This window comes from Macrotis lagotis, chromosome X (assembly GCF_037893015.1).
Source record: "Macrotis lagotis isolate mMagLag1 chromosome X, bilby.v1.9.chrom.fasta, whole genome shotgun sequence".
NCBI classification, from domain to species: domain Eukaryota; kingdom Metazoa; phylum Chordata; class Mammalia; order Peramelemorphia; family Peramelidae; genus Macrotis; species Macrotis lagotis.
The window spans coordinates 1635719-1659602 of NC_133666.1; the positions used below are offsets into that span (position 1 = coordinate 1635719).

General features: G+C 43.5%; 1 protein-coding gene and 1 pseudogene across 1 annotated transcript in view; both read right to left on the bottom strand.

Annotated features, from left to right (window-relative positions):
- Positions 1 to 1127: 1127 nt before the first annotated feature.
- Positions 1128 to 23884, bottom strand: part of LOC141496922 (dynamin-1-like protein) — a 30653-nt gene continuing 7896 nt past the window's right edge. The window contains 11 exon segments of the mRNA XM_074199498.1: positions 1128 to 1184; positions 1296 to 1455; positions 2131 to 2240; positions 6341 to 6493; positions 14485 to 14583; positions 15198 to 15287; positions 15474 to 15578; positions 15581 to 15631; positions 16938 to 17058; positions 19251 to 19457; positions 19540 to 19671. Coding sequence (XP_074055599.1) covers positions 1128 to 1184; positions 1296 to 1455; positions 2131 to 2240; positions 6341 to 6493; positions 14485 to 14583; positions 15198 to 15287; positions 15474 to 15578; positions 15581 to 15631; positions 16938 to 17058; positions 19251 to 19457; positions 19540 to 19671 — 1285 coding nt within the window.
- LOC141496923 (alpha-ketoglutarate dehydrogenase component 4 pseudogene) lies at positions 7581 to 7853 on the bottom strand (annotated as a pseudogene).

Genomic DNA, 23884 nt, shown 5'->3' on the forward strand with positions numbered 1-23884 from the left:
CCCTTGAGCACCAGAGTCTTATCTTACTGTGTAGGAGTGGGAGTGGATTAGAGACTGGGAAAGGTATTTAAGCACTGGTGTTTTGGTAAATAAACACAGCACTTGGAGATCTTGATGGAGTACTTGTCTCCTTTGTCATCCTTGTCTCCCACCCCTCCAACCCTCACCTGGGGAAGATTGAGGGAGTCCAGAAGTGGGACTCAGCAGGTTTCCTTTGTAATCCCATGTCATTTTTCCTGTAGGTATTTTCAAACATGATTCCGAGAAGGGATAGTGAGAGTTGGGCAGACTCCCCAGTCTATGACCTAACAGATTCAGAACCCCCCAGGTTAAGGAAGAGTGAAGAGCACCGGGAGGTATCACTTGCTCTGTGGCTGCCATCATTTCCCTTCATGGACACAACATCCCTCCAAACCGACAACAACAAATTCACATACTGCTTGAACTTTTTTATTGGGTAAATACTCCAGACCCTATCAAAAACATTTTAAACTGCTCTCCTTTTCTTTTCCAAGGAACTTGGGTCTGGTCTTGAAGAAATAGTGGTGGCATTCTGGGACTTGGCCTGGTGGCACTCTCCCCACCTTTCCCTGTGGTGTGTGGCCAACCTTGTACACTTCTACGACATTATCAGCATGTGGCAGAAAGGAGAAAGGGGAGGCAAAGATAGAGAGAAATCATTCACAAGTAACAGGACACATGAGAACTCCTAACTGGCCACTCTCTGCCACTTCCCCCTCTCTGCCACTTCCCTTCCCAAGAAAATTAGAGGGGAGGGATTGACCTGCTGATCACACTAGGCCCCATCAGGTGAGGAGACAAGGGGAGCCATGCCTAGAATGAGGGTAGGGTGGTGGAAGGGAAAGATGGCTCTCTATGTTAATTATCTCCCTCTGCTAACCCCTTCAAGTAGCCATGTTCATTTTCTAGTCCCTATCCCTGGAACAATTCTTAGGAGTTTGATGCTTGGACTCAAATGGGCCATAGCAAGAAATCCTGGTGAACTGGAAGAAAGTTAGACTGGATCATGTGGAGAACATACAGACATACAGAACATACAGGTAGGGAAGAGGCAACAGGGCCTAGAACAAGGGCAGCCAAGGGCTAATGGGTAGGATGAGTGTTACTCACCAGAACTGAGTTTCTCTGAGATCAGAGAGATACTGGTTGGCATTCTTGAGGGTCTGAGAAAGAAAAGAAAATCTTTAGACCATGACAGCATCACTACCAGCCCCAGGTGCTCCCTAAGGAGAGGGGGTGGGGAGAGGCCTCCCATCATATCAGTAGCTAATTACCTGGAGCACAGAAATTGCCTCATTTCGCTGTTGGATCAGGTCTTTAGACTCAGTCAGTAACTCATTCAGTAGGTGGGCCTTGTACAAGTGTCCCACCAGTTCACTCTGCAGGTGGTCCTTGACATAGTTTACCAGAAAGTACATGATTGTTTTGGGGACACTGAAAGATAGAGAGACCAGACAGGCATTGGCTGGGAGAAGGGTCCTATAGGAACGGGGCACAGTCTCTAATGCTGGGAGCAAATGGCTCACAGGAACCCGATAAAGAATTCCCTTTCCTAGTTTTTCTCATGGGAAGTCCTGGTGAGTCAGGGGACCTGGCATCCAGTCCTAGCTCCCTATAGACAATTTGCCTTCTCTAAATCTCAGTTTCTTCTTTTGTAAAAAGGATGAAGGATAGTCCTTCCCTTGTTTTTCTCACAAGGATATGATGAAACTAAATGGAATTTTATATACTTTTATGTTTTGGGGGGCTAGGCAAAGGGGCTAAGTGACTTGACCAAGGTCACATAGCTAGGTAATGATTAAGTGTCTGAGGCTGGATTTGAACTCAGGTCCTCCTGACTCCAGGGCCAGGGCTCTATCCACTGTAGCACCACCTAACTGCCCCTAAATGGAATTTTAAGTAAAATATGCTTTAGAAAATAAAACACTAGAGAACAATGCCTGATTCCTTCTTACCTTTAACCATGACCAGGTTGTTCAGGTAATGGAGTAGTTCTGATGTAGAAGTCCCTCCTCCCCACCCCCACAAAATCAGATATACACACACACACAACACACATACACACGTACATGCATGCACACACACACATGCACACAGGCACAGTCCTACCTATCCTGGATGTTCTTCCTGACAATGCAGAAGTAAGACTGGATCAGTTTGCAGATCATCTCACAGTTACCCTTTTCTCTTGGATTCAGTTTTTCAGCAAGTGACATGGGCTAGGGGAAGACACAAGAAGAAAAAGAAGTGCCAGGAAGATGGAAGATGAAATCTGTCCTAAAGCACAATAAAGCCATTGTCTTAAAGGCTGCCTCAGTATTATGGCAGTGGCTCGAAGTGACATGAAGCCTTGGACAAGCCACCCTCTGCTGGGCAGAGTCTCTGGAATAATAGTACCAGTTCTAGCATCAGAGCTAGAATAATATAATCTGAGGGAGGAAAGCAAGAAATTATTTTCCTATTATTATTTTTTCTATTTTTATTTTCAATTCCAAATTCTCTCTCTCTCCAGTATCTCCTTTACCCATTCAGAAGATGAGAAATGTGATACCCATCCCATAGATGAAGTCGTGAAAAACATATTTGCATATTAGTCAAGTTGCAGCAAAAATAGACAGCAAAAGAAAATATGCCTTGATCTACCCTCCAAGTCCATCTGCTCTCTCTCTGGAGGTGGGCAGTATGTTTTATGATGAGTCCTCTGGAGATGTGGAGGGTCACAGATGATAATCACACAATGTTGTTGTTACTGTGTACAATGTTCTCCTGGTTCTGCTCACTTCACTTGGCATCAGTTCAGATTAAGTTTTTCCAGGTCTTTCTGAAACCATCCAGCTCATCATCTCTTAAACTACAATTGTATTTCAACATAATCATGTTCTAACCGACTGATTGGTATCTCTTAATTTCTAATTTTTTGCCACCACAGAAAGAGCTGCTACAAATATTTGTTGGAGGTAGACCTAGTAGCAGTATGACTGAGTGAAAGATATGTATGCACCCCCATTACTCCTAAAGATTCTCTAACAAACCTGGGGAAAACATGAGATAGTACAGGTGATACATTTGTGATTTGGACTTTTCAATTCATTTCACAAATAAGAAAAATCACAATCTATCCAGTCTCACACAATTTGGAATAGGCAGAGGTCAATGATTTCTGGGTTTGTATCTGATAACACTATACATATGAGTGAATGAAAAGCATTTATTAGGTATATTATGGTTAATGTGTACCAAGGGATAGACTATGCAGGGTGGGGGTGGGGTGCAAGGCAATACCTTTGCTATAGGACTCTATCGCAATGAGAGGGAACAACACAGAGAAGGAAAGGGTGGTTTGGGGAAATGTCAGGGACAGTGACATTTGACATGCCTTTTCCAGAAGCAAAGGTCCCGATTTGGTTACCATTTCCAAAACAAGAGAAGAGCTGTTTCTCTTCCCTACAGAGCAGATGATAGACAGGGCACAAATCTATCACAATGTATCGCTACTCCATAGTCCCGACTTTGCGTTCTCCTGTCAATGCTGCTATTATTCTCTTGGTTACACTGGTCTGGACTTTCCCAATCACTAGAATTTAAGGCTTCATTATTTCTTGCCTACAGTACTGGAATAGTCCTAACTGTTTTTCCTGCCTCCTGTGTTCCTCTTTCAAACTAATATCAAAGTAAATTCCATCAAGTGTGGTCTGATTAGATCACGATCACATTTCCAAAGTTTCAGTGACTTTGCATCGTCTACAAAGGACAAAATGCAGATTCCTTATTCTGGCAGTCATGGTTCTTTACCAGCTGGTTCCAATCCACCTTCCCAGCTTTCTTTCACACTACTACCATATATCGTGAAGGTCCCTCTAAGCCCTTAACCTCCCAATTTCTCAACTTACCTCTTTGTCATCACATACCAATATTCTATTTCCATGTTCACAAACTCTGAAATTTCTTTATCTATCACACTCTGTTGTCAATCCAACCTTTCCCTCTGCTTTGCAATCCCAAACCCTGTTCTTTATCCTCACCATGATCTTTAGTCCTTCTCCCCCCTCAGTTCTTTCTCAGGCCATCACCCCTGCTCTGGCTAAACTTGTGTCCCTTTCCCACCTTGATCCCTTGGTGTAGCAGTTCAACTAGATACTATCCTCTTGAGTCTCTGGCCCCTTTACCTTATCATTGATCTTGCCCTCCCAAGTCTCAGCCTTGGATTACTCCCACCATCTTGATGCCATTACTTCTATGCAAATGGTACTGAATGAAACCAGAGAAATCACACAACTATTGGGGCCCTTACTACATCTTCCTAAGTAACTTACTATCCCACTCACCACAGCAGCATTTCCTTCTCATCTCCCTGTAAACCCCCGTGTCTCCTACATTCTCTTAGTTAAGAGCCTTGCCTGCCATTTCTTTTTGGTTTTAGGTTTTTGCAAGGCAAATGGGGTTAAGTGGCTTGCCCAAGGCCACACAGCTAGGTCATTATTAAGTGTCTGAGACCGGATTTGAACCCAGGTACTCCTGACTCCAAGGCCGGTGCTTTATCCACTATAGCACCTAGCCACCCCATTGCCTGCCATTTCAATGGAAAATTGCAATCATACTCAGAGAACTCTCTCTTTTCTCATCACTCTAGTGCCTTTTGTGATTATCTTCTCCTTCACTTGTCTCGCATGAAAGAGGTGGCCCTTCTTGGCAAAGCAAACTCTTCCAAATGCAGAGGTTACCCTATCCCATCCTGTCTCCTTCCACTGATTGGTTCCTCTATCATCCCTACTATCTCATTTTTCAATCTCTCCCTGTCTCTTGGCCATTTCCCTATCGCCTCCAAACAACCTCCATCCTCCAAATTCTTCACTTGATCTTTTCCCATTAGACATCAACACCCCCACCCCATTTTTGACTAAAGCATGAGCTAGGAAGCTGAACTGGTACAGAGCTCCAACTCAGGAGGACCATCATTTTGTTGTCTTTCTCCCAACACCAAATAGGGCATAGGCTTTGAAAGCCCAAGAGCAAAAAGTTCTGCTTCTGTCTATAAGTCAACTCTAAAAAAGCTAGATAGGCTAGAGGGAAGAAGTAGGAACTCCAAGTTATGGGAGTTGAGCCATTTGGAACTAGACTTTAGCACAACTGATGATGAAAAACATGGACTTGAGTTTTGTGCTTCTGTATCTGAGTCCTTTCCGAGGTAGTCCCAGCTCAGCTAAAGCTACCACAATATATTTATAAGGTGTGCCATAGGCAGGAAGTGGCAGAGCTGCAATTTGAACTTGGGGCCTATGAGTCTAAGTGGCTCAGCTCTCTTCTCCATCCTTCTCTCTTTCAGCATGTTACGATTGCTGGGTTTTTTCAAAAGAGACAGGATAGATTCATGATTTTTTGTAGATGCAGAAGTCGCCTTTCCTTTGTGACTAATCAAATGGATAGTAACTTACTAGAAAATGTATCCATGCACCCCTTCATAAAGAGCTAGAGTGATAAACTGAGGCCCTTCAGCGTTAATAAGATCTTTAAGAGATTTCTCTCTCCTCTCAAAACATCTTCCCTGAATCTAGGCTATCATTCAGATGTAGAATCTCACTGCAAAGTTTTCTCATCCTACCTTAGTCAATCACTACCCTCGAATTCCCAGGCAATGAAAAATGGAAGCATCACTAAAGATGGGACTTCTACACAAAAAAGCAAAGCTAGTGAGCTCTCTTTGGAGCTTGCAACCCCCATGAGCCACCTGCAAACAAGTTGACCCTCTAGCCTGGGCTTTGATGCTCAGAAGACACAGGGGAGCTAAAGGGCAGTCCAGTCCATCATCACACCTCCTAAGATCTCTGTTGGTGGCAAACCTTCTTGGCTAGTTCTGTGCATGCATGTGTGTGTGGGGGTGGTCTCATCATAAAATCACTCATTTGAAATCAACTGCTACCAAGCAAGGAGGATAAGATAAATGAGACTCTGAGGAGTTCCCTTTTCAGTCTGCAAACTCTGCAAACTCTGTCCTTCCTCTTGAGCTTTGCACTTTGGAAAAACCTTTTGAAAAATCTTCTCTGCCCACCTCAACCAGGAAGGCATGCTGTTCCAGTTACAGACCAAACTGGGAAAAAAGTACCGAGGTCAACTCCTGAGGCCATGGAGCTAAAGGAAACTGAAGAACTCTTGGAAAAATGGAACCCTAGGACCTGGGTCTCATCATTTCCATAGCTTCAGACCTGGAGCTATTTCAGTCACATATGGTAGAAATGAATTTCAACCCCAGACAGATATTTCTATCCCCAGAGAAGTCCAGGCCCACCACCCCAGGTTCTGGCTGAAACCAAATGCCACTCACCATATCTAACAGACTGGTGGTTTGGGTTTGCTGGATGCTACATAACCGAAGAGATGATCTGGGAATCTCCCTTTGCTCAAGAACAATTGTTTCAGCTCCCGTTTGATCACTCTTCTCTTGCTTATTATAAGCACTCTTCTGGTAGATGTCACTCTGTCCAGGGTAGACAGAAGGGAAAGAACAGAATGGTGATATTCAAGATACCCAATACCCAGGATGGGCAGCATGTCACAGAGGCACACAGAGAAAACCTTATTTCATCAGCTTGAAGGGAGCTCTAAAATAATGGGTGGGGCAGAAATATGCCAAATGTTGCCCACCTCATATCCCTGGAAGAAGAAAAGCCATCAGGCAACAACTCTCCCTTTTCATCTTCAGCTTCTGCTAAGCCTGCCCACCCTTTAGAAGGTGCTTTTCTTACAGTGGGAATAATTTCCCAAGCTGTGACTTCCCACATTCCTTTTTGAACTCAGACTGTTTTTTTTTGAGGGGGGGTGGTAAATATTTAATTCAACTTGTGCTCACCATACACGATTGACAAGTAACAAACTCAAGAAGACAGGAACTTGTTCTTCTCTTAAGTCATACACAACATATCTTGTAAAACACACCTCCTATTTCCAGCTCGTTTTTGCTAATCATTTTATGATTTTTGACAAACGGAAGTTTGATAACTGCAATAAAATACATTTTTTCATTACTGTCCCATTCTAAGTAGTACATTGACCTGTCCTGTCTGAATTTTACCCTTCAGAAAAGGATAACATTGATTCTCAGCTAATCTCAAAAGCTTTGGCATCTGTTCTAAAACGACGATTCCATCTGACCAGTACTTTCCATTACTAAAGAGAAAAGCAAGGAAAAATGATGAGAAATCTGATGAGATTTCTGGATGACAAATCTGGAAATTAAAACTAAACTTTTAACAGTTAAATATTAGAAAGAACCAAAAAAACTCAAAAGCAAAAGAATTTGTTAAATTACAAAAAATCCTACCCTTGAGGAAACACTAACTAAAACCCTCAGGTTGACTTGCAGATAAGCCAAATTAGAAACAAATCAGGAGATAGAAATGTCTTATCTAAATTTTCAGCCCTTCATTCTCTATCGATCTATTGGTTTCATGTACAATTTAACATGTGTCATTTTTGAGGGCCTTTATTGTGAAGCTAAGCACTCTTTGTCTAACAATTGTAACAGGCTTACTAGTGAGTACTCTGGATCTCCCTGTTGAATAAATTCAGTCTCTTCCGAGTTTCCTCCTGTATTTCTGAGGAAATAATTTTACTCTTTCAGCAGTGTCTGGTAGACCATGATTCATTAGCAAATCTGATGATTTGCCACCCACAGAATGCTGTGATATTGCAGAAGCATGAGATGAAAGCATGGATGATTTTAAAGACTCTGGTACAGTCACTTTGGGGTGTCCTTTTCTGTCAGGGAACCTTATTTGTAGACTATGGGGCTTGACTACCTGCACAACCTGGGTGGCTGCCACCATCTTGCTGCCCATGATGACCCACAGGGATGTACTATTTCCAAGGCAGGCTGAGGGGTTCTTATACAGAGTTCTTAATGAAGACTTCTCGGCTTCAGCCCATATGCTTATTTATCGCCAAAAGAGGTAGGCTGACGCAATTTCTTTCAAATTAACCTTGAACTGGGCAGAAAACTAGGAGAATCCAAAACCCAAATCATCCTCTTAGACCTAATGTATTCCATGACTGAGAATCTGCCCCAAAATATTTTTTAATTTATTTTTTATTCTCATTTTGTACAAATGTGTTTTTTTTTTTACATTAATAAAATATTCTTGTTTACAAGTAAACAAAATACCCCTCCTCCCCCATGAATATAGATAGACTTGCTTGGGCAAAAAAAGTAAAAGGGAGAGAAAAAACATTAAAATTAAAAAAAATAATAGTAATAATTGTAGGTATGGCCAGGTGGCACAAGGGACAAAGCACCAGCCTTGGAGCCACGAGCACCCGAGCCCATATCCAGCATCGTAAACCCAACCATCACCCAGCCGTGTGACATGCAAGCCACCCCATCCCCACTGCCTTGCAAAAACCAAAAAAGAAGGAAAAAAAAAGACCCAAAATAAAATAAAATAGTAATGATAGTAGGGGTGGCTGGGTGGCAGACAGAGCATTGGCCCTTGAGCCAGGAGCACCTGGGTCCAAATCCGGCCCCAGACACCCAAAGATCACCCTGCTATGTGGCCCCAGGCAGGCCACCCAGCCCCACTTGCCCTGCACCCTCCCCCAAATAATAATAATGAAAAAGGTGCTTGAGTCTTTGTTCCAACACCAACAACTCTGTCATGGGTGGATCTCATTCTTTATGATAAGTCCATCACAGAAGTTACTTCCATATTTTTCCACCGTTGCCATTGCTGATCGCAACTCCCTCCTTTCTTATTTCTCCACTACCATGTACTATTTTCTCTCTCCTTTCACTCTGACTCTGCTGTAGGGTTATTGACTGGCTCAGCATACAGATCCCTGGTCCTGGGGCCAAGAAGCCCTGAGCCCCCATACCACCCCTTAAGCCCAGCATCCACCTGGCCCCATGGTCCCGGACAGGCCATCCAATCCCAGCCCGTTGCAAGAAGTAAGAAAGAAAATGTGTTATATCTGACCAGTCTCCCCGCATGGTCCATCCTCTCCACCTTTATTCACATCCCCACCCCTTCCCCCTGCTCCCCCCTCCTTCTTACTCCAGATGTCTATACCCCATTGAGTACATATGCTGTTTCCTCTCCTAGCCATCTCTGATGAGAGCAAAGGTTCCCTCATTCCCCCTTGCCTCCCCCCTTCCATATCATTGCAATAGCTCATTGTAATAAAAAAAATCTTATGTGAAATATATTGGACTATTCCCCCTCTCCTTTTTCTTTCACCCATTCCATTTCCCTTTTTTTCTATTGACTCTATTTTTACACCATATTTTATCTTCGAATTCAGCTTTCTCCTGTGCTTCAACTATAAAAACTCTCTCTACCTGCTCTAGTAACTGAGAAGGTTCATATGAGTATTATCAGTGTCATTTTTCTATGCAGGAATACATGCAGTTCATCCTCATTAAGTCCCTCATATTTCCCCCCTCTCCTCCAATCTCCATGCTTCACCTGAGTCCTGTATCAGCTCTGGCCATTCCAAAAGGAACATTTGAAACTCCCCTGGTTCATTGAAAGTCCATCTTTTTCCCTGGAAGAGGACATTCAGCCTTGCTGGGTAGTTCATTCTTGGTTGCATTCTAAGTTCTTTTGCCTTCCGGTATATTGTATTCCAAGCCCTACGGGCTTCCAATGTAGTTGCTGCTAAGTCCTGTGTGATCCTGACTGCAGCTCCACGATATTTGAACTGTGTCCTTCTGGCTGCTTGTAATATTTTCTCTTTGACTTGGGAGTTCTGGAACTTGGCTATAATATTCCTAGGGGTTGGTTTTTTGGGATCTCTTTCTCTGGGGGATCGGTGGATTCTCTCCATTTCTATTTTGCCCTCTGCTTCTAGAATATCAGGGCAATTTTCCTGTAGTAATTCTTTGAAAATGATGTCAAGGCTCTTTTCCTGATCATGACTTTCAGGTATTCCAATAATTTTAAAATTATCTTTCCTAAGTCTGTTTTCCATATCAGTTGTTTTTTCAATGAGATATTTCACATTTTCTTCTAATTTTTCATTATTTTTTGTTTTGAAGTATTGATTCCTGATTTCTGGTAAATTCATCAATCTCCCTGAATTCTATTCTTTGTCTGATGGATTTGTTCTCCTCAGAGAGTTTTCTTATCTCTTTTTCCATCTGGCTAATTTTGCTTTTTAAAGCATTCTTCTCCTCAATAACTTTTTGAACTGTTTTGTCCATTTGACCTAAGCTGGTTTTTAGCATGCTATTTTCTTCAGCATTTTTTTGGATTTCCTTGACTAAGCTGCTCACTTCCTTTTCATGTTTTTCCTGCATCTCTCTCCTTTCTTTTCCCAGTTTTAATTCCAACTTCCTCATTTGATTTTCAAAGTCTTTTTTGAGCTCTGTCATAGCCTGAGCCCAATTTCTGTTTTTCTTGGAGTCTTTAGATGCAGGAGCTTGTGCTTCCTCATCTTCAGACTGAGTATTTTGATCCTTCTTGGGCTCATTTGCAAAATATTTCTCAATAGTCTTCCTTTTGTTTCTCTGCTTGCTCATTTTCCCAGCCTGGTCCTGGTTTTGGGGTGCTTCATGAGCTTTTGGGGCACTCCCACAAGGGTCTCAGTATGTGAGGCTCTGTCCTCCCTCCTGTCTGTGAATGACCATATGCACCCCACTCTGCCACGGGGCTGAGGGGGGGGCTGCTTTTCTATGGGGGGGGCCTAGGCTGCGATCAGGATCTGAATGTGGTCAGAGCCCCATAGTCCTTTTCCAGGGGCAGAGGACTGAGCTCGAAGTTTCTCTTCACTCCCCTCCCTCAGCTCAAAGGGCTCATGCCCTGGAAGCTCCTGCTTACCAGCTCTGCCTGCTTCTGTTTCCAGCTCTGGACTGCTCCCTGTGTGCCCTGAGGGCTGGGCTCCATGTGCTCGCTCTGGCAGAGGTCCCCTGCTGTTCTCCCATTTTGTGCCCGGTGCTCCTCGGGGTGCAGCTCTGGAGACTCCCCTGCTGCTGTGAGCTGAGACTCCCAGCGCCCTGGGGCTGCCTCCAGGAGGCTGAAGTTCTTTGGCTCTGGTGGGCCACCCCTCTGGCAGGCCGCCCCTCTGACCCCGGGGAGCAGAGCCTTTCTGCTCTTTTCCAGGTTACCTTGAGTAGGAGAACTGCCTCACTGGGTCCCTTTGTGGGTTCTGTCTCTCGAAAGTTTAGTTAGAGTCCTTAGCTGATGAGTTTTATCAGAGAGCTCCTAAGTCTCAATCTCTTCTTCCAAAAATATTTTTAAAAAAGAAAATAGTCCCCAGTCCAACAGATTATTTGTAGTGGATGGTTTGTTTATTTGTATTATCGCAGTAAAGAATTAGAAATAACTGACAATTTAGTCACAACAATTGTAACTGAGAACATGACCAATAGGGCTTACTTCAGCGCCATGAATGGATGAGGAGGAAAAGAAATAAGAATTTATCTGAGATCACATACAGTGAAGACAGAATCAAAAGAAAATCTTTCAGCATTGGATGGGGCCTTGGTGGCTATTTAGTTTAAACTATACTGGAAGATTCTCTTCCACCAACTGTAGCCAAAAGGCTATCAAACTGCTCATACCCTTTGCCCCAGTGATACTATGACCAGGACTACAACTCAAAACTGATCAAAGAAAGAGGGAAAGGCTTCAAATGGAAACAATAGTTAGAGCAGCTCTTTCTGAAGTGGCAAAGAATTGAAAACAAAGGGGATGCCCATAAATTGGGGAATGGCTGAACAATTTGGGGTAATTGTGATAAAATACTACTGTGCCATAAGAAAAGATTTCAGAAAACCTTGGAAGACCTGTATGAACTGATACAAAGTGAAGTGATCAGAACCAGGAGAACAAGCTATGTTGTAAAGACAATCAACTGTGAAAGACTCAGTAGGTGGTCAACATAATGACCCCCCACAGTTCCAAAGACTCATGATAAAATATGCTGCTCACCTCCAGGTAGAGAATTGATGACTCAGGAGCAAACTGGGGTGGGGGGGACTATGTATCTATACACACACACACACACACACACACACACACATGCACGCACACATACACACGTTATATATAAAACATATGCACACATATATTTATATATATTTGGATATGGCTAATGAAGCAATTTGCAATTTTTTCCCTTTGCTTTCTCAATGAGAGGCAGGAAAGGTGGGAGGGAAAGAATTTGGAGCTGAAAGCAAAAGTGAATTAAAAAAACTTTAAAAGGAGCAGCTAGGTAGCACAGTGGATAGAGCACCGGCCCTGAAGTCAGGAGGGTCTGAGTTCAAATCCAACCTCAGACACTTCAATAATGACCTAGCTGTGTGACCTTGGGCAAGTCACTTAACCCCCCGCCTTGCAAAAACAAATACAAAAAAAAAGAATCCTTCTTACAATGTACTTAATAAGTGGTCATTCCTTCATTCAGCCTTTGCTTGAAGCTAGTACAGCTTGGCAGGACCTGCCAGAGCATTCAGTCCCTGGGGCCAAGTTTCAAGAAGCCAGGGCAGTTACCTCCATTCAATGATGGGGCATCTAGGAATGTTACTGGGTGAATATACTTACATGAATGGCAAAAGTAATGATAGAGGATACAGAAAGGATGAGTTGAGAAGATGTATGGCTATTTGTACATATGTAGTGATTGCCATAGCTCCTCCCTCAAAAGTTTTAGTTCAAAATCTATACTGAACAAAAATACAATTACAAAACACTTTGTTTGGGGTACATAAAATCAAATGCCTAGGATCAAAAGGAAACAAATTACACTGAAATAAAGTGGTCAAAATAGTTTAAAAACCCTGGTTTACAGAACTTGAGTTAAGAACTCTACCTAAATACAATTAGAATAAAGGAAAGTAGACAGGGGGAAATTGTCTTTGCATCAATTCCCTCTGAGAAAGGTCTGTTCGTCAAGATCAACAAGGCAGGTAGGTAGCACTGCAGGAGCACTAGGCTGGGAGTGAGGAAGACTCTTCCTGAGTTCCCATCTGACCTCAGACACTCACTAGCTGTGGGACCCTGGCCAAGTCACTTCACCCTGTTTGCCTCAGTTCCTCATCTGTAAAATGAACTGGAGCAAACTGCTCCTGGTATCTTTGCCAAGAAAACCCCAAATGGGATTATGAAGAGTCACATACAACTGAAACAACTAAACAGCAGCATGCAAGGTATCTCCAAATCATTCATAATAAGATGAAAACCCAAACAACTGGGGTTTCAGCTGACATTCTGCAAAATGTCAAAGATGGGAATGATCAGAATTCAAGAACAGTGGGAAGACAAGCTTACCACAAATGAAAACACTGCTAGGGTATCTATGAATTGGTTCAAGCGTTCTAGAATCATGGACTGAGATACCATTGCCAGAATCCAGGGGAGGTCAGTCACACACACACATCAAAATATTCATGGGGTAGCAAAGAACAAGCACTAAAATTGGTTGGAGAAGGAAATGGCCAAGCACTTCAGTATCTTTGCCAAGAAAACCCCAAATGGGGCCTTCTGGCAAAGAGTCTGACACAGCTGAAAACCACTGAACTACCACAAAGACTGATCCTGGAGGAGTGGAGAAAATGCCCTTTCCTTCTGCTAGAGAGTGAGGGACTATGGCTGTGGAGTGGGTCACATGACCTGTCGCCACACATGGCTGGCTTGTTAGACTTCTTCCCTTGTTTTTATCTGTTACAATGGGAGACATGTGCACCTGCTTGTATGCAATTGTGCATGAGTAAGGATAGAAACAGAAATGAATGGGGAGTAAAACAAAAGCTATCAATAGGAATGTAGCTTTAATCATTATTGTTCATGCTAAATGACTAAGATACTACCACCTAATGGTCTCTATTCTAGCGTGAGCATCAAGTTTGGTGAACAAGCTGGCAATTGCCCCTTTCAACCACTTTTATGCATCCACAGGTTTCCTATCATGCCCTGAAACCATCCCTCCTATCTCCCTGGCCTGTTTTTCTAAACTGAACCATCACTAAACTTTTAGATTATCTCTAAATGAAAGCATCAGGGAACTATAATTCGCATGTAGACAAAGTAATCAAATCTCAGATGTGGGATGTAAGAAGAACCTTATCCATCAACCAAACGGGAAATCCAGGGAGGGTTTGACCAAGTATGAGTATCCAAGCCACAAGCAAAGCAAATCAAATTAGGCAGGATGCCCCTCCCTCTCCCAGCTACCCTTTGGGGCCAATGCCTTTTCATAGGTTCCCAGAGTTCTCCAAGTGAAAGGGCCCTTCCTTAGAGGTAATTGGGTCCAATCCCCCTGCATCTCAAAGGAGAAAACAGATCTAGAGTTCGGAGCTGAACTGGCATCCTCTGACTTCAACTTCAGCCCTCTATCTAGGATGCCACAAGACTGCTATGGACGGTTTCTATCACCTGATTTTACCTGGACAGCAGGGAGACCAATCACTGGGGGATTCAGTTCAGGGACCAGATGAGGGTTTGGTGAGGCCAGATCTGGGTGACCTTATTCAAGTACCTTATTCCTCTGGATGGAAGCTGAGACTAAAGACATATCAATAAAATCTGGGTGCTTGGTGTTGATGTAGGCTAGTTCAATGGCCACAAGGTTGTGAACCTGCAAGGGAAAGATAGTGAAGCTGCCGTACCTATCCTGTTTCACTCCTCCCATTCCTTGTTTCTATTTGTCAGGTTGGAGAAACAGAGGCAGGCATCATTTCAATCAACTTGAAGTATGAAGTCCCCTAGGAGTCCTCCCTTTGTCAGTGTCTTATCCCATTATTCTGTGGTTTGAAAAGAATTCCCCATTCATGCCATACCAGGCCTCCTTCTAAAGACCTGCCCCCTCTGGCTTTGGTTCCATGACCAGTCATGATGACTATGCCCTCCTGAGTATTCCTTCAGTTGATTACTTACTGGGTGCAGTGTATTTGCCAGGATTAGTGGAGTTTACCCTGGAAATGATCTTGGACAGAGGCTCAGGGAGTTTTTTCCCTTTAGCCCCAGCTCAAGTCCACACAAGATCCTGCCCTTCCCCATCCTTGCTTTTTCCCTTCCCATTTCATACTCTATGGAGCTTTAGACTGGCTACTAGCACCCCACCCCTAACGTCTTGGTGGGTAATGCAGGCCAGATGCTTTTGGGTCAGGGTGTTTTCTAGGTCCCCAACCCGAGTGAGTGCTATTTTCCCTTCAGGGAAATTGTGTCCCAGGGCACCATCTGGGTTATTACCATTTCCTTGGTTATTGGTAATCTCTTCTTTAGGAAGCTGGTTACTATGTCTGTGATGGCCTTCTGCAGCTTAGGAAAGCACGGCAACTCCTGAGGAGACAGGTGATCAGACTTCGACTCTGGTAGGGAGGCTGCTTCTGCCTTCCGTGCCCTCACCTTCTCCAGTCAGTGTCAAGAGACTTGGGTACTCATCTCAGCTCTTCCCCTTACTTGCTTGCCTTTGGCCCTCGGGGAAGGCATGTGGGCAAGCAGGCGGCTAGACCCCTCTCCCCTCACCTTGATACTATAAGTCAAACAATGCTGGATGAGTCTCTGAAGCTCCTCATGCACCAGCTCTACACAGCGAAGGCTTGGCTCCTCCAGTCTCTTAATCTGCTTTTTTTTACTAGCAGCTCGAAGGAGCTCTTGGGAGTGAAGTATACTGGTTGAGGACCCTGGGGAGGGAGGGAAGAATGAGGAGACCTAGCTTGTCTTCCCATAGGAGTGACTGCAGTCGAACCCAGCTAGGGCTTTCCAGGATCATTGTCTGCCAGAGATGGCACAGAGTGGGCAAGGTAGGAAGAGAGGGTTCCTATGGGTAGACAGGGACTTTGGCTTCTTTTTCAGCTTTTGTCTCCTGCATCCTTAAAGGCTTGTGGGGGTCAGATAGAACCAACAGGGTTCTCCACTTGATTCCTCCCCTTTCTGGCTCACCCTCTTAACTCCTTCCCTAATGTGCGATGGGAAATGGTGGTAATATTGGGGTGGGGGGAGAAGACATCTCTAATTCTTTCATCTGTCCTCAAAATTCCTGCTTAGTCATCCTCTTCCTCTCCACCTCCCCTACCTCTTTCTAACAAGAAGGCCAAGACTCCAGATGAAAGTCATTTCATCACCACTACGGCTCCTCTCATGGGAGTGATCCACTCCTCCTATCCCATTTAAACTTAATTTTCAGGACTATTGCCCCTCCCTCGTGACAAATGCTTTGCAAACTTCTAGTATTCTATAACTGTGAGCTACTTCTATTAAGATTGTTCGTGTCTGCCCCTACAGAATGAAGGCAACAGCAACAGATGAGAAACTGAATTTGCAACTTGTCTCAGTGAGCCATGGCAACTCCAGAGGCTGGGCATAGACTCCCCAAGCTGCCCTTGGCTTGGCTCACCAATGCTTTCCTTTTGCCAAGCTTCTTTTGAGCCGTGTTAAGGAGCTTTGAGAAAGAAAGCAATCTCTTTCTTTCCTTTTTGGTGTCTTTGACAATACGATTGGTTTCTTTCTTTGTCCATTCAGTCCCAAGGCCTAGCCCAGTGCCTGTCTGGCTTGGGAGTTAATAGATGGTGGGGAGTTGACATTACCTGATTCATACTGGGCTGACACTCCCCTCCTCCTCATTGCCAAGAATTCAAACTCTTCTCCCCTCCCCTCCCAAGGCCCAAGGCCTGCCCCCATACAAGCCATTTAAAAGAATTCAATGCAAGTAATCAAGGCTCTACTCAAACAAGAGTCCTCAAAGAGGATCTGACCAGAGCTGCTGCATAGGACTGAGAACACTTGGGTTCAAATCTCTGCTCAGCTGTGTGACCTTGGACACATCTCTTCACAACACTATGCCTTGGTTTCTTTGGTTGGACCACACCCCTCTGATCAAAGGGCTATTTTCCCCAAACAATGATCCAGATGCATAGAAACAGAGTACCAAGTCAGTGCCTAGATGAGGACAGGAGTAGGGAAGGTGGTTAGAAAGGAGGGATCTGCTACCATAGTATTTTGGATGGCTATCATGATGTCCAACATGGTCAGGCCAGTCAGAGGACTGATGGATTCCAAGGTCTGGCTGAAGGTCTTGTGGAAGATGTAGCATAGGCGAGCACCACCAAAGCTGTGGGGAGTCAGAAGTGAGGCATTACGGAGTTGCTTGACCCATGGCTGTTCCCAACCCTAGGAATCCCCACTCAGCCTTGCCTTAGACCAAAGTCAAATATAGAATTAGAAACAGAAATAAGGGACGGAGACTGTAAAAATTCTGGGTCTTACTTCTACGAAGTACTGACCATGAAATCTCGGACAAGTTGTTTGCTCTGCCTGAGCCTCAGTTTCCCTATCTATAAAACAAGTGTGTTGGCCTAGATGTTCTTTGGGGAACTCTCCCAGTTTCTACTATTTGCTGGGCTCCACGAGGCATCAGGAAGCAGCTAGGTAGCAATGCTGTGAACAAGAGTGCTGCATCTGCAGTCAGCAAGAACCCAAGTTCAAACTTGGCCTCAGATGCTTGGCTGCATGACCCTAGGCAAGTCATTTCACTCTGTTTGTCTTAATCCCCTGGAAAAGGAAATATTCAACCACTCCAGTATCTTTGTCAAGAAACCCCCAAGGGCAGCTCTGGTATGTGTCCATGGGGTCACAAAGAGCTGAACACAACTGAATGACAAGAAGTATCATATGATGCCCAGACAAGATGAGACAAAGATTTGTGTCCTAGCTTCCTTCAAGACTTGGTTTGAGTCCTACCACTTCACACTTCACCTTTTTCAGTTACCCCCAGTTGCTAATGCTTTGCTTTCCAGTTTACCTTCCATCTACTCTCTCTCTCTCATATATATACATATATATATATATATATATATATTAGATATATAGATATAGCTAGCTAGCTAGATATAGATATATTCCTACCCAAAGGAACCCTCTCTTCCTACCTTGCCCACTCTATGCCATCTCTGGCAGACAATGATCCTAGAGAGCCCTAGCTGGGTTCAACTGTAGACACTCCTATGGAAGGACAATACATATATACAAATATATATATATATATATATATATATATTTAATGTATGTACATATATATATATATGCACAATACACCATTGATACCTTTGTCCAAGTTATTAAGTTTGACAATCTATGTTTCTGGTCAGTCTGATTTCTTCCTCTGTAATTAAGGATTCTAAATCTGGAATGTGAACTCTCCATTTGGAAGTTGGCCTGTTACAGGAAGACATGATTAGCGAGTAGGCCACTTTCTGGTTATCTCTCTTTAATGCCCCATGGGTTGCTGCCCTGCTGAAACTAATCAGCAGGGAGATAACTAGCTATCTTCCTTTAGACCTTTGCCTGGAGACAGACGTGACAACTCGAAGGGAAACTGACGTTTTGGTGATCTAATGTCATAATGACTAATGACATTTGGTGATCTGATTGGTTGGCCACCAAAAGGTTTGGGAGTTCTTGGCTGTCATGTCAAGAGGCTGCCGCCCTTAGGTTTCTTGGTAAATCTTAGGGAATAAATGTCATGTATAACTTAACTTTCTGTTACTTCATTTTTGCCTCAAAGAATTAAGTTTTTCTATTTTGTACATGCCTAATTATTTCTCCATTCCTCCTTCCCCACAGAAGGGAAGCTTTTGGAAGTCAGGGACAGGTTTTGGGTCTTTCTGGTTTGGATGTTTACTGAGCATTTAGGTAAATAGGAAATGCTGAATAACGTCTTTGTTGGCCTTCTGGGAGAGCGACATGGAGCACTAAACCCTGTACGTAAGAGAGGCCCAGTCAACTTGCTAAGACTTGAAGTTGCTGAGAAGTCTGACAGATTAAAACCAACTCCCCCCTGCCAACAACCCCTCTCCCCTATTAGAGGGGAGTATCTGCTGCTTAGTCATTTCACACGTCTGACTCTTCATGATCCCTTTTGGGGTTTTCTATAAAGTGTGGAGGAAATAGTTTGTTCAATAGATTACTATTGCTTTACCTTATCCGGGACTATTGCCCAACTTCCAAATAAATGGCCTAAACTCTGTGAGCCTTATCTAAATTCCAGGATGCAGGGCCTAAGGAATTTCCAGTCTCAGTGACCCTTCTCTATGTGTATTTTCGGTGTTTTCTTTTTTAATTTTTGCACAGCAATGGGGTTAAGTGACTTGCCCGAGGTCACCCAGCTAGGCAATTACTGTCTGAGGTCAAATTTGAACTCAGGACCTCCTGACTCCAGGGCCAGTGCTCTATTCACTGCACCACCTAGCTGCCCCTCTATGTGAATTTTCTGCTCCAACCCTGCTCCCCCTTCCCTGAACTCACATTTCTGAGGTCTCAATGTTCTTTGCTGTGCCTTCAACGTTGTTGCAATATTCAGTGGCAAATCTGGTGATGATCTCCAGCAGAGTGGAATTCTGGTCTTGAACAGGATGCCCATAACTCTCCAGCATTGAGTGGTACTGGTCCATCAGTACATTCACCCGGGCCTTCAGCTTGGACAGACATTCTAGGATGTAGTGCATCAGGTATCTGAGGGAGAGAGCGCAAGGATCAAGCCCTTGGGAACTTGGCAATTTTACCAGCAGCCTGCCCCAACCAGCCCTAGCAGCACCTGTTGATTGTCTTGGTAAGAAAGTGGGTGCCATTCTGACTGGCCAGGACTGGGTATTTCTTCTGCAAGAAGTTCTGAGCATCCTGTAGGGCGTTACTGATATTGTTGGATGGGTGGCTGCCAAACAGGCTCCTGTGGAGAAGGTCAAAATTCAGACTCAAGTCTCCTTCCCTAGACCAGGAATTCAAGGCTGATTCAACGAAAGGAAACAATGGCTGTGATCATAGAAACAACACAAACCCCCCAGGTCCTACCAAAAAAACCCCCTAAAAATGAGCACTAGTTTTTTCTAAAGCAATAAAATATGGCAAATCCAAAGCTAGCATGGTTTGCGGAAGGAGTTTAAAAGCTTTTCAAATAAACAAACTCCCCTCCCCCAAAACAAAAACAAACCAAAAAAAAGCTTTGCAAATAAAGGCAAGGGTATACAACAGTCATGACCCCTTCTCCCTACTGCTCTTGATGGCATCCTAGAAATGCCAGTGACAGCCATAAGACAAAAAGAAAGAAAATAAAGCCATGCACACCGATCCTCTACCCATAGATGACACAATGATTTACTTGGAAAATCCCAGGAATTTAATTCGGGGAAGACAGACTGTTAAGGTAGATGCCACCTATCTCTGGAGACTCTTGGGAGAGAGAACCCTCAATTCAACTCAAAAAAAAAAGATTTCTTAAGCACTCAGAGCATAACAAGACATCATCCAAGGGGAAGATACAGTTTATTTAGAAAAGACATAGTTCCCATCATCATAGAGCTTATGATTCTTACTCCCTCCTCTGCCGAGCTGCTTCTCCTTGAAACAAAATTCTATCTTTTTTAACATCAGAATTCTTTTTAAACAAGACACAGCCTTTTTTGTTGCTTTTTTAATATACCCTAACTTCCTAAAAGTGGGTGGCACATTAGTAGATCCTTTCTTCTAATATTGTTTTCTTGCTATAGACACCCTAAAGGCTGGAGATTGCAAGTCATCCCTCCCTTTTCATCCCATGAAACATGCAAAAGTCCTTCTGCAAAATCCTCCTTGGATGTGATTTCTCTCACATCACACTCAATTTGGATCAATGTACAACATGGAAACAAAATAAAGACTGACAGATTGCTTTCCATGGGGGGAGGGAAGGGGAGGGAAGTAAGATTGGGAGAAAAATTGTAAAACTAAAATAAAATCTTTAATAAAAGAAAGACTTAGTTTTTCTAAAAGAATCTGGTGAATGACCAGGATGGGTCTCAGGAAATTTATGTGAAGAATCATAATTCCTTCCTCTTGAAAGACAGAGACTTATAGAAGTAAAATGTCACATTTGCAGTTGTTACAAAGAGGACTCAATGGGACAGGACATATCAGGAAATGTCTATGATGTCGAATAAAAAAAGCATTTAATAAAACTTTGAAAAATAAAAAAAAATCCTCCTTGGGAGGTCCAATCAATGTTCGAAAAACTTTCCTCAACTCTGTGCCTCGATTTCCTTGTCTGTAAAATGAGGGAGCCAGACTCTATTACTTCTAAGGTTTCTTTCAGCTTCAAACTGATGATCCCCTGCCATTATGCTAGTCCTGGATACAGCACCATGGCTATGCATTGGTTATCATCTATGTTCCAGCTATGGAACTGATTGAACTTTCCGGGTCATCGGTCTTATAGGGGATAACTCTCATGCCATTTCCTGGGGACGAATGCTTTCCAGTACAGTCACTCTGCATTTTCTATGCTCTGGATGACCTGTAGCCAGATAAACCCACCACAACAATACCAGGAATGGGTGAAGGGACAATCATGGGAGGGAAAATAACTTGCAAAGGCATCAGAACTCTTGACTCATGCCATGACTCAGAATGATTTAAAAGCACTGGCATTACAGCATACTAGAGAAGTAGTGGCTTATAGGTATGGAAAGAGGCCTATTGCTTTGGTTTGGCTTCTCTGTTAGAAGGGAGGAGGAGAAATTAGGAAGTTAGGGTATATTAAAAAAGCAACAAAAAAGGCTGTGTCTTGTTTAAAAAGAATTCTGATGTTAAAAAAGATAGAATTTTGTTTCAAGGAGAAGCAGCTCGGCAGAGGAGGGAGTAAGAAATCTCCACAGTACTGGGCTAGTCCTAAAGGTCATCTCTTCCTGCTCAATCTAGGGCTCAGCTCAATGACCACTGACACAGTCTTTCTAAGATATATATTGCTATATATCTATCTATGTCTATAGATATAGATCGATATTGATAGATCTATAGATCTAGATGTACAGATCCACTGATGGACTAATCCCATGGACTGCAGGTCCTATAGTCTGGACTATAGGCATTTTATCCACTTAATTGCAGGCAACAGAACAAACCAAATGTGTGCATTATCATAGAACTGATTTAGACTTGCTGATTTTCCAGAACTTGATTCCATTAGCAGATAAGAGTAAGTAGAAGTCTAAGGAATTCCAGTTTCATCTGCATTGGAGATTTCCCATCTCCAGACATTTGCACATCACAATCTCTCATGTCTGGAATGGATACATTCCTTCTCCAGGGCTGCATGTGGAAATCCTTCTCTGCTTGAGAGGCCAGCTCAAGTGACCCCTTCTCAGAGCACTTTGTCTGGATTTACCCTTTGCCCTGATCAAATTTTACCTTCTAGGATACTTATATGACCATAACCTTTCCCGCCTCCAAGGAGACTGGGAACTCGAAGGCAGGACTTTCATGTTGTTAATCATCTTTAAATGTAGCACCAGCCCTAATTTTATCAATGCTGGCTGTAGCTGAAAGACAATAATCATTTCAGCTCTGAAAGAGCCAGAGAAGCAGCATGACCCAATGGAGAGACAGATGACCTTCTCGGTTCTCTTGTACATACTTGGGCTGTGTGCTTCTGGACACATGACATGTCCCAACCCTCTCAATAATCTAGACAACTTTTGGTGACGAGAAGGTACCAAACGACGGTGGTGGAGGCTGAGGTTCATCATATTGAAGGCCCACCAAACAATTTTCATGAGTGAGACTTCGGTGAAAACAGCATTCTTGAGGAAATGTGGCTAACAGTATTCAAACTTCATATACTAGAGCCTATTGTGAAGGAAGAACCTGGTGAAACATGAAATGATTGCATTCTATTAAAAAAATTGGAATTCCCAGAAGGCTGTCTCTCAAGCTTCGTCAAGTGAGCCTTTCAGGTGGGCCAGAAGAACCTGCAGGCCTCTAGCCTACCAACTTGCATTTGGTAGAGCCAAAACACACTCCTCCAGGAGGATAGGAGGAAGGGGACTGCTTCAGGCTTTGTTTGCTTGCCCTTAATAATCACCAAGTTCTCTCTGTGTTCCTCTTTCTCACCATCTCTTGGATAATCAAGCTATATACATGGGAAACCTTTTGGGGGTGGAGAGCCTTTTGAGGTGCCCTTGCCTCTACTAAACCCAAAGCTCTTGGACAGTCAATGAAAAAGTTCTCTCTCTGTCATTCTCCTCCTCTTTTTTTTTAGGTTTTTGTAAGGCAAATGGGGTTAAGTGACTTGCCCAAGGACACACAGCTAGGTAATTATTAAGTGTCTGAGGCCAGATTTGAACTTAGATCCTCCTGACTCCAGGGCTGGTACTCTATCCACTGTGCCACCTAACCGCCCCCTCCTGCTGTTTTTTTACCACTCTCTTCTGTCCCTTCTCTGTGTTTTGGTGATAACAAACTACCTTATCCTGGTTACCCTTCTATTCTGCCTAATCGAACTTTCTCAGTCTCCCTTGCTAGCTCATCATCACATCGCCAAAAAAGAGTATTCTCCAAAGACACTCACTCAAGAAGCTCATCTTCTCCCGTGTGTTTAATTAGCACTTCTACGGAGATGACTTTCCAATACATCCAGCCTTAGGCCCCCCCACTTCAGCACTTAATTACCTAGAAACCATTCTGAGCTGATGTTCCAGACACAGCTCAGACTTTGCAAGTCCACAATCCAGAATTCACTGTCTTTCTCCTCAGATCTACCCTCTTTGAAACTCCCCTATTTTCTTCTTCCAGTCTCCCAAGTTTAGAATTTTGGTATTATTCTTGGGCCCCTCACTCCACAGATCCAATCAGTTATGTGACCCCTTCTCTTTACTCACATCACACTACCACCCTGTACTCTGTTCAGGCCTTAATCTTTCACCTAAATTATTGCATTTGCCTCCTAACTGGTCTCTCCGGCTCAGGCCTCTTCCCAGTCTAGTCCATCTTACTCAGCTGCCAAAATGATTTTCCTTAAGGGCAAATCTGCCCTTGCCACTCCTCTAGACTCAATTAACACTAGTGTCTTCTTATTGCCTAATTTCTGGTTAGCTTTTAAAATCTTTTACAATCTGGCTCCAACTATCTTT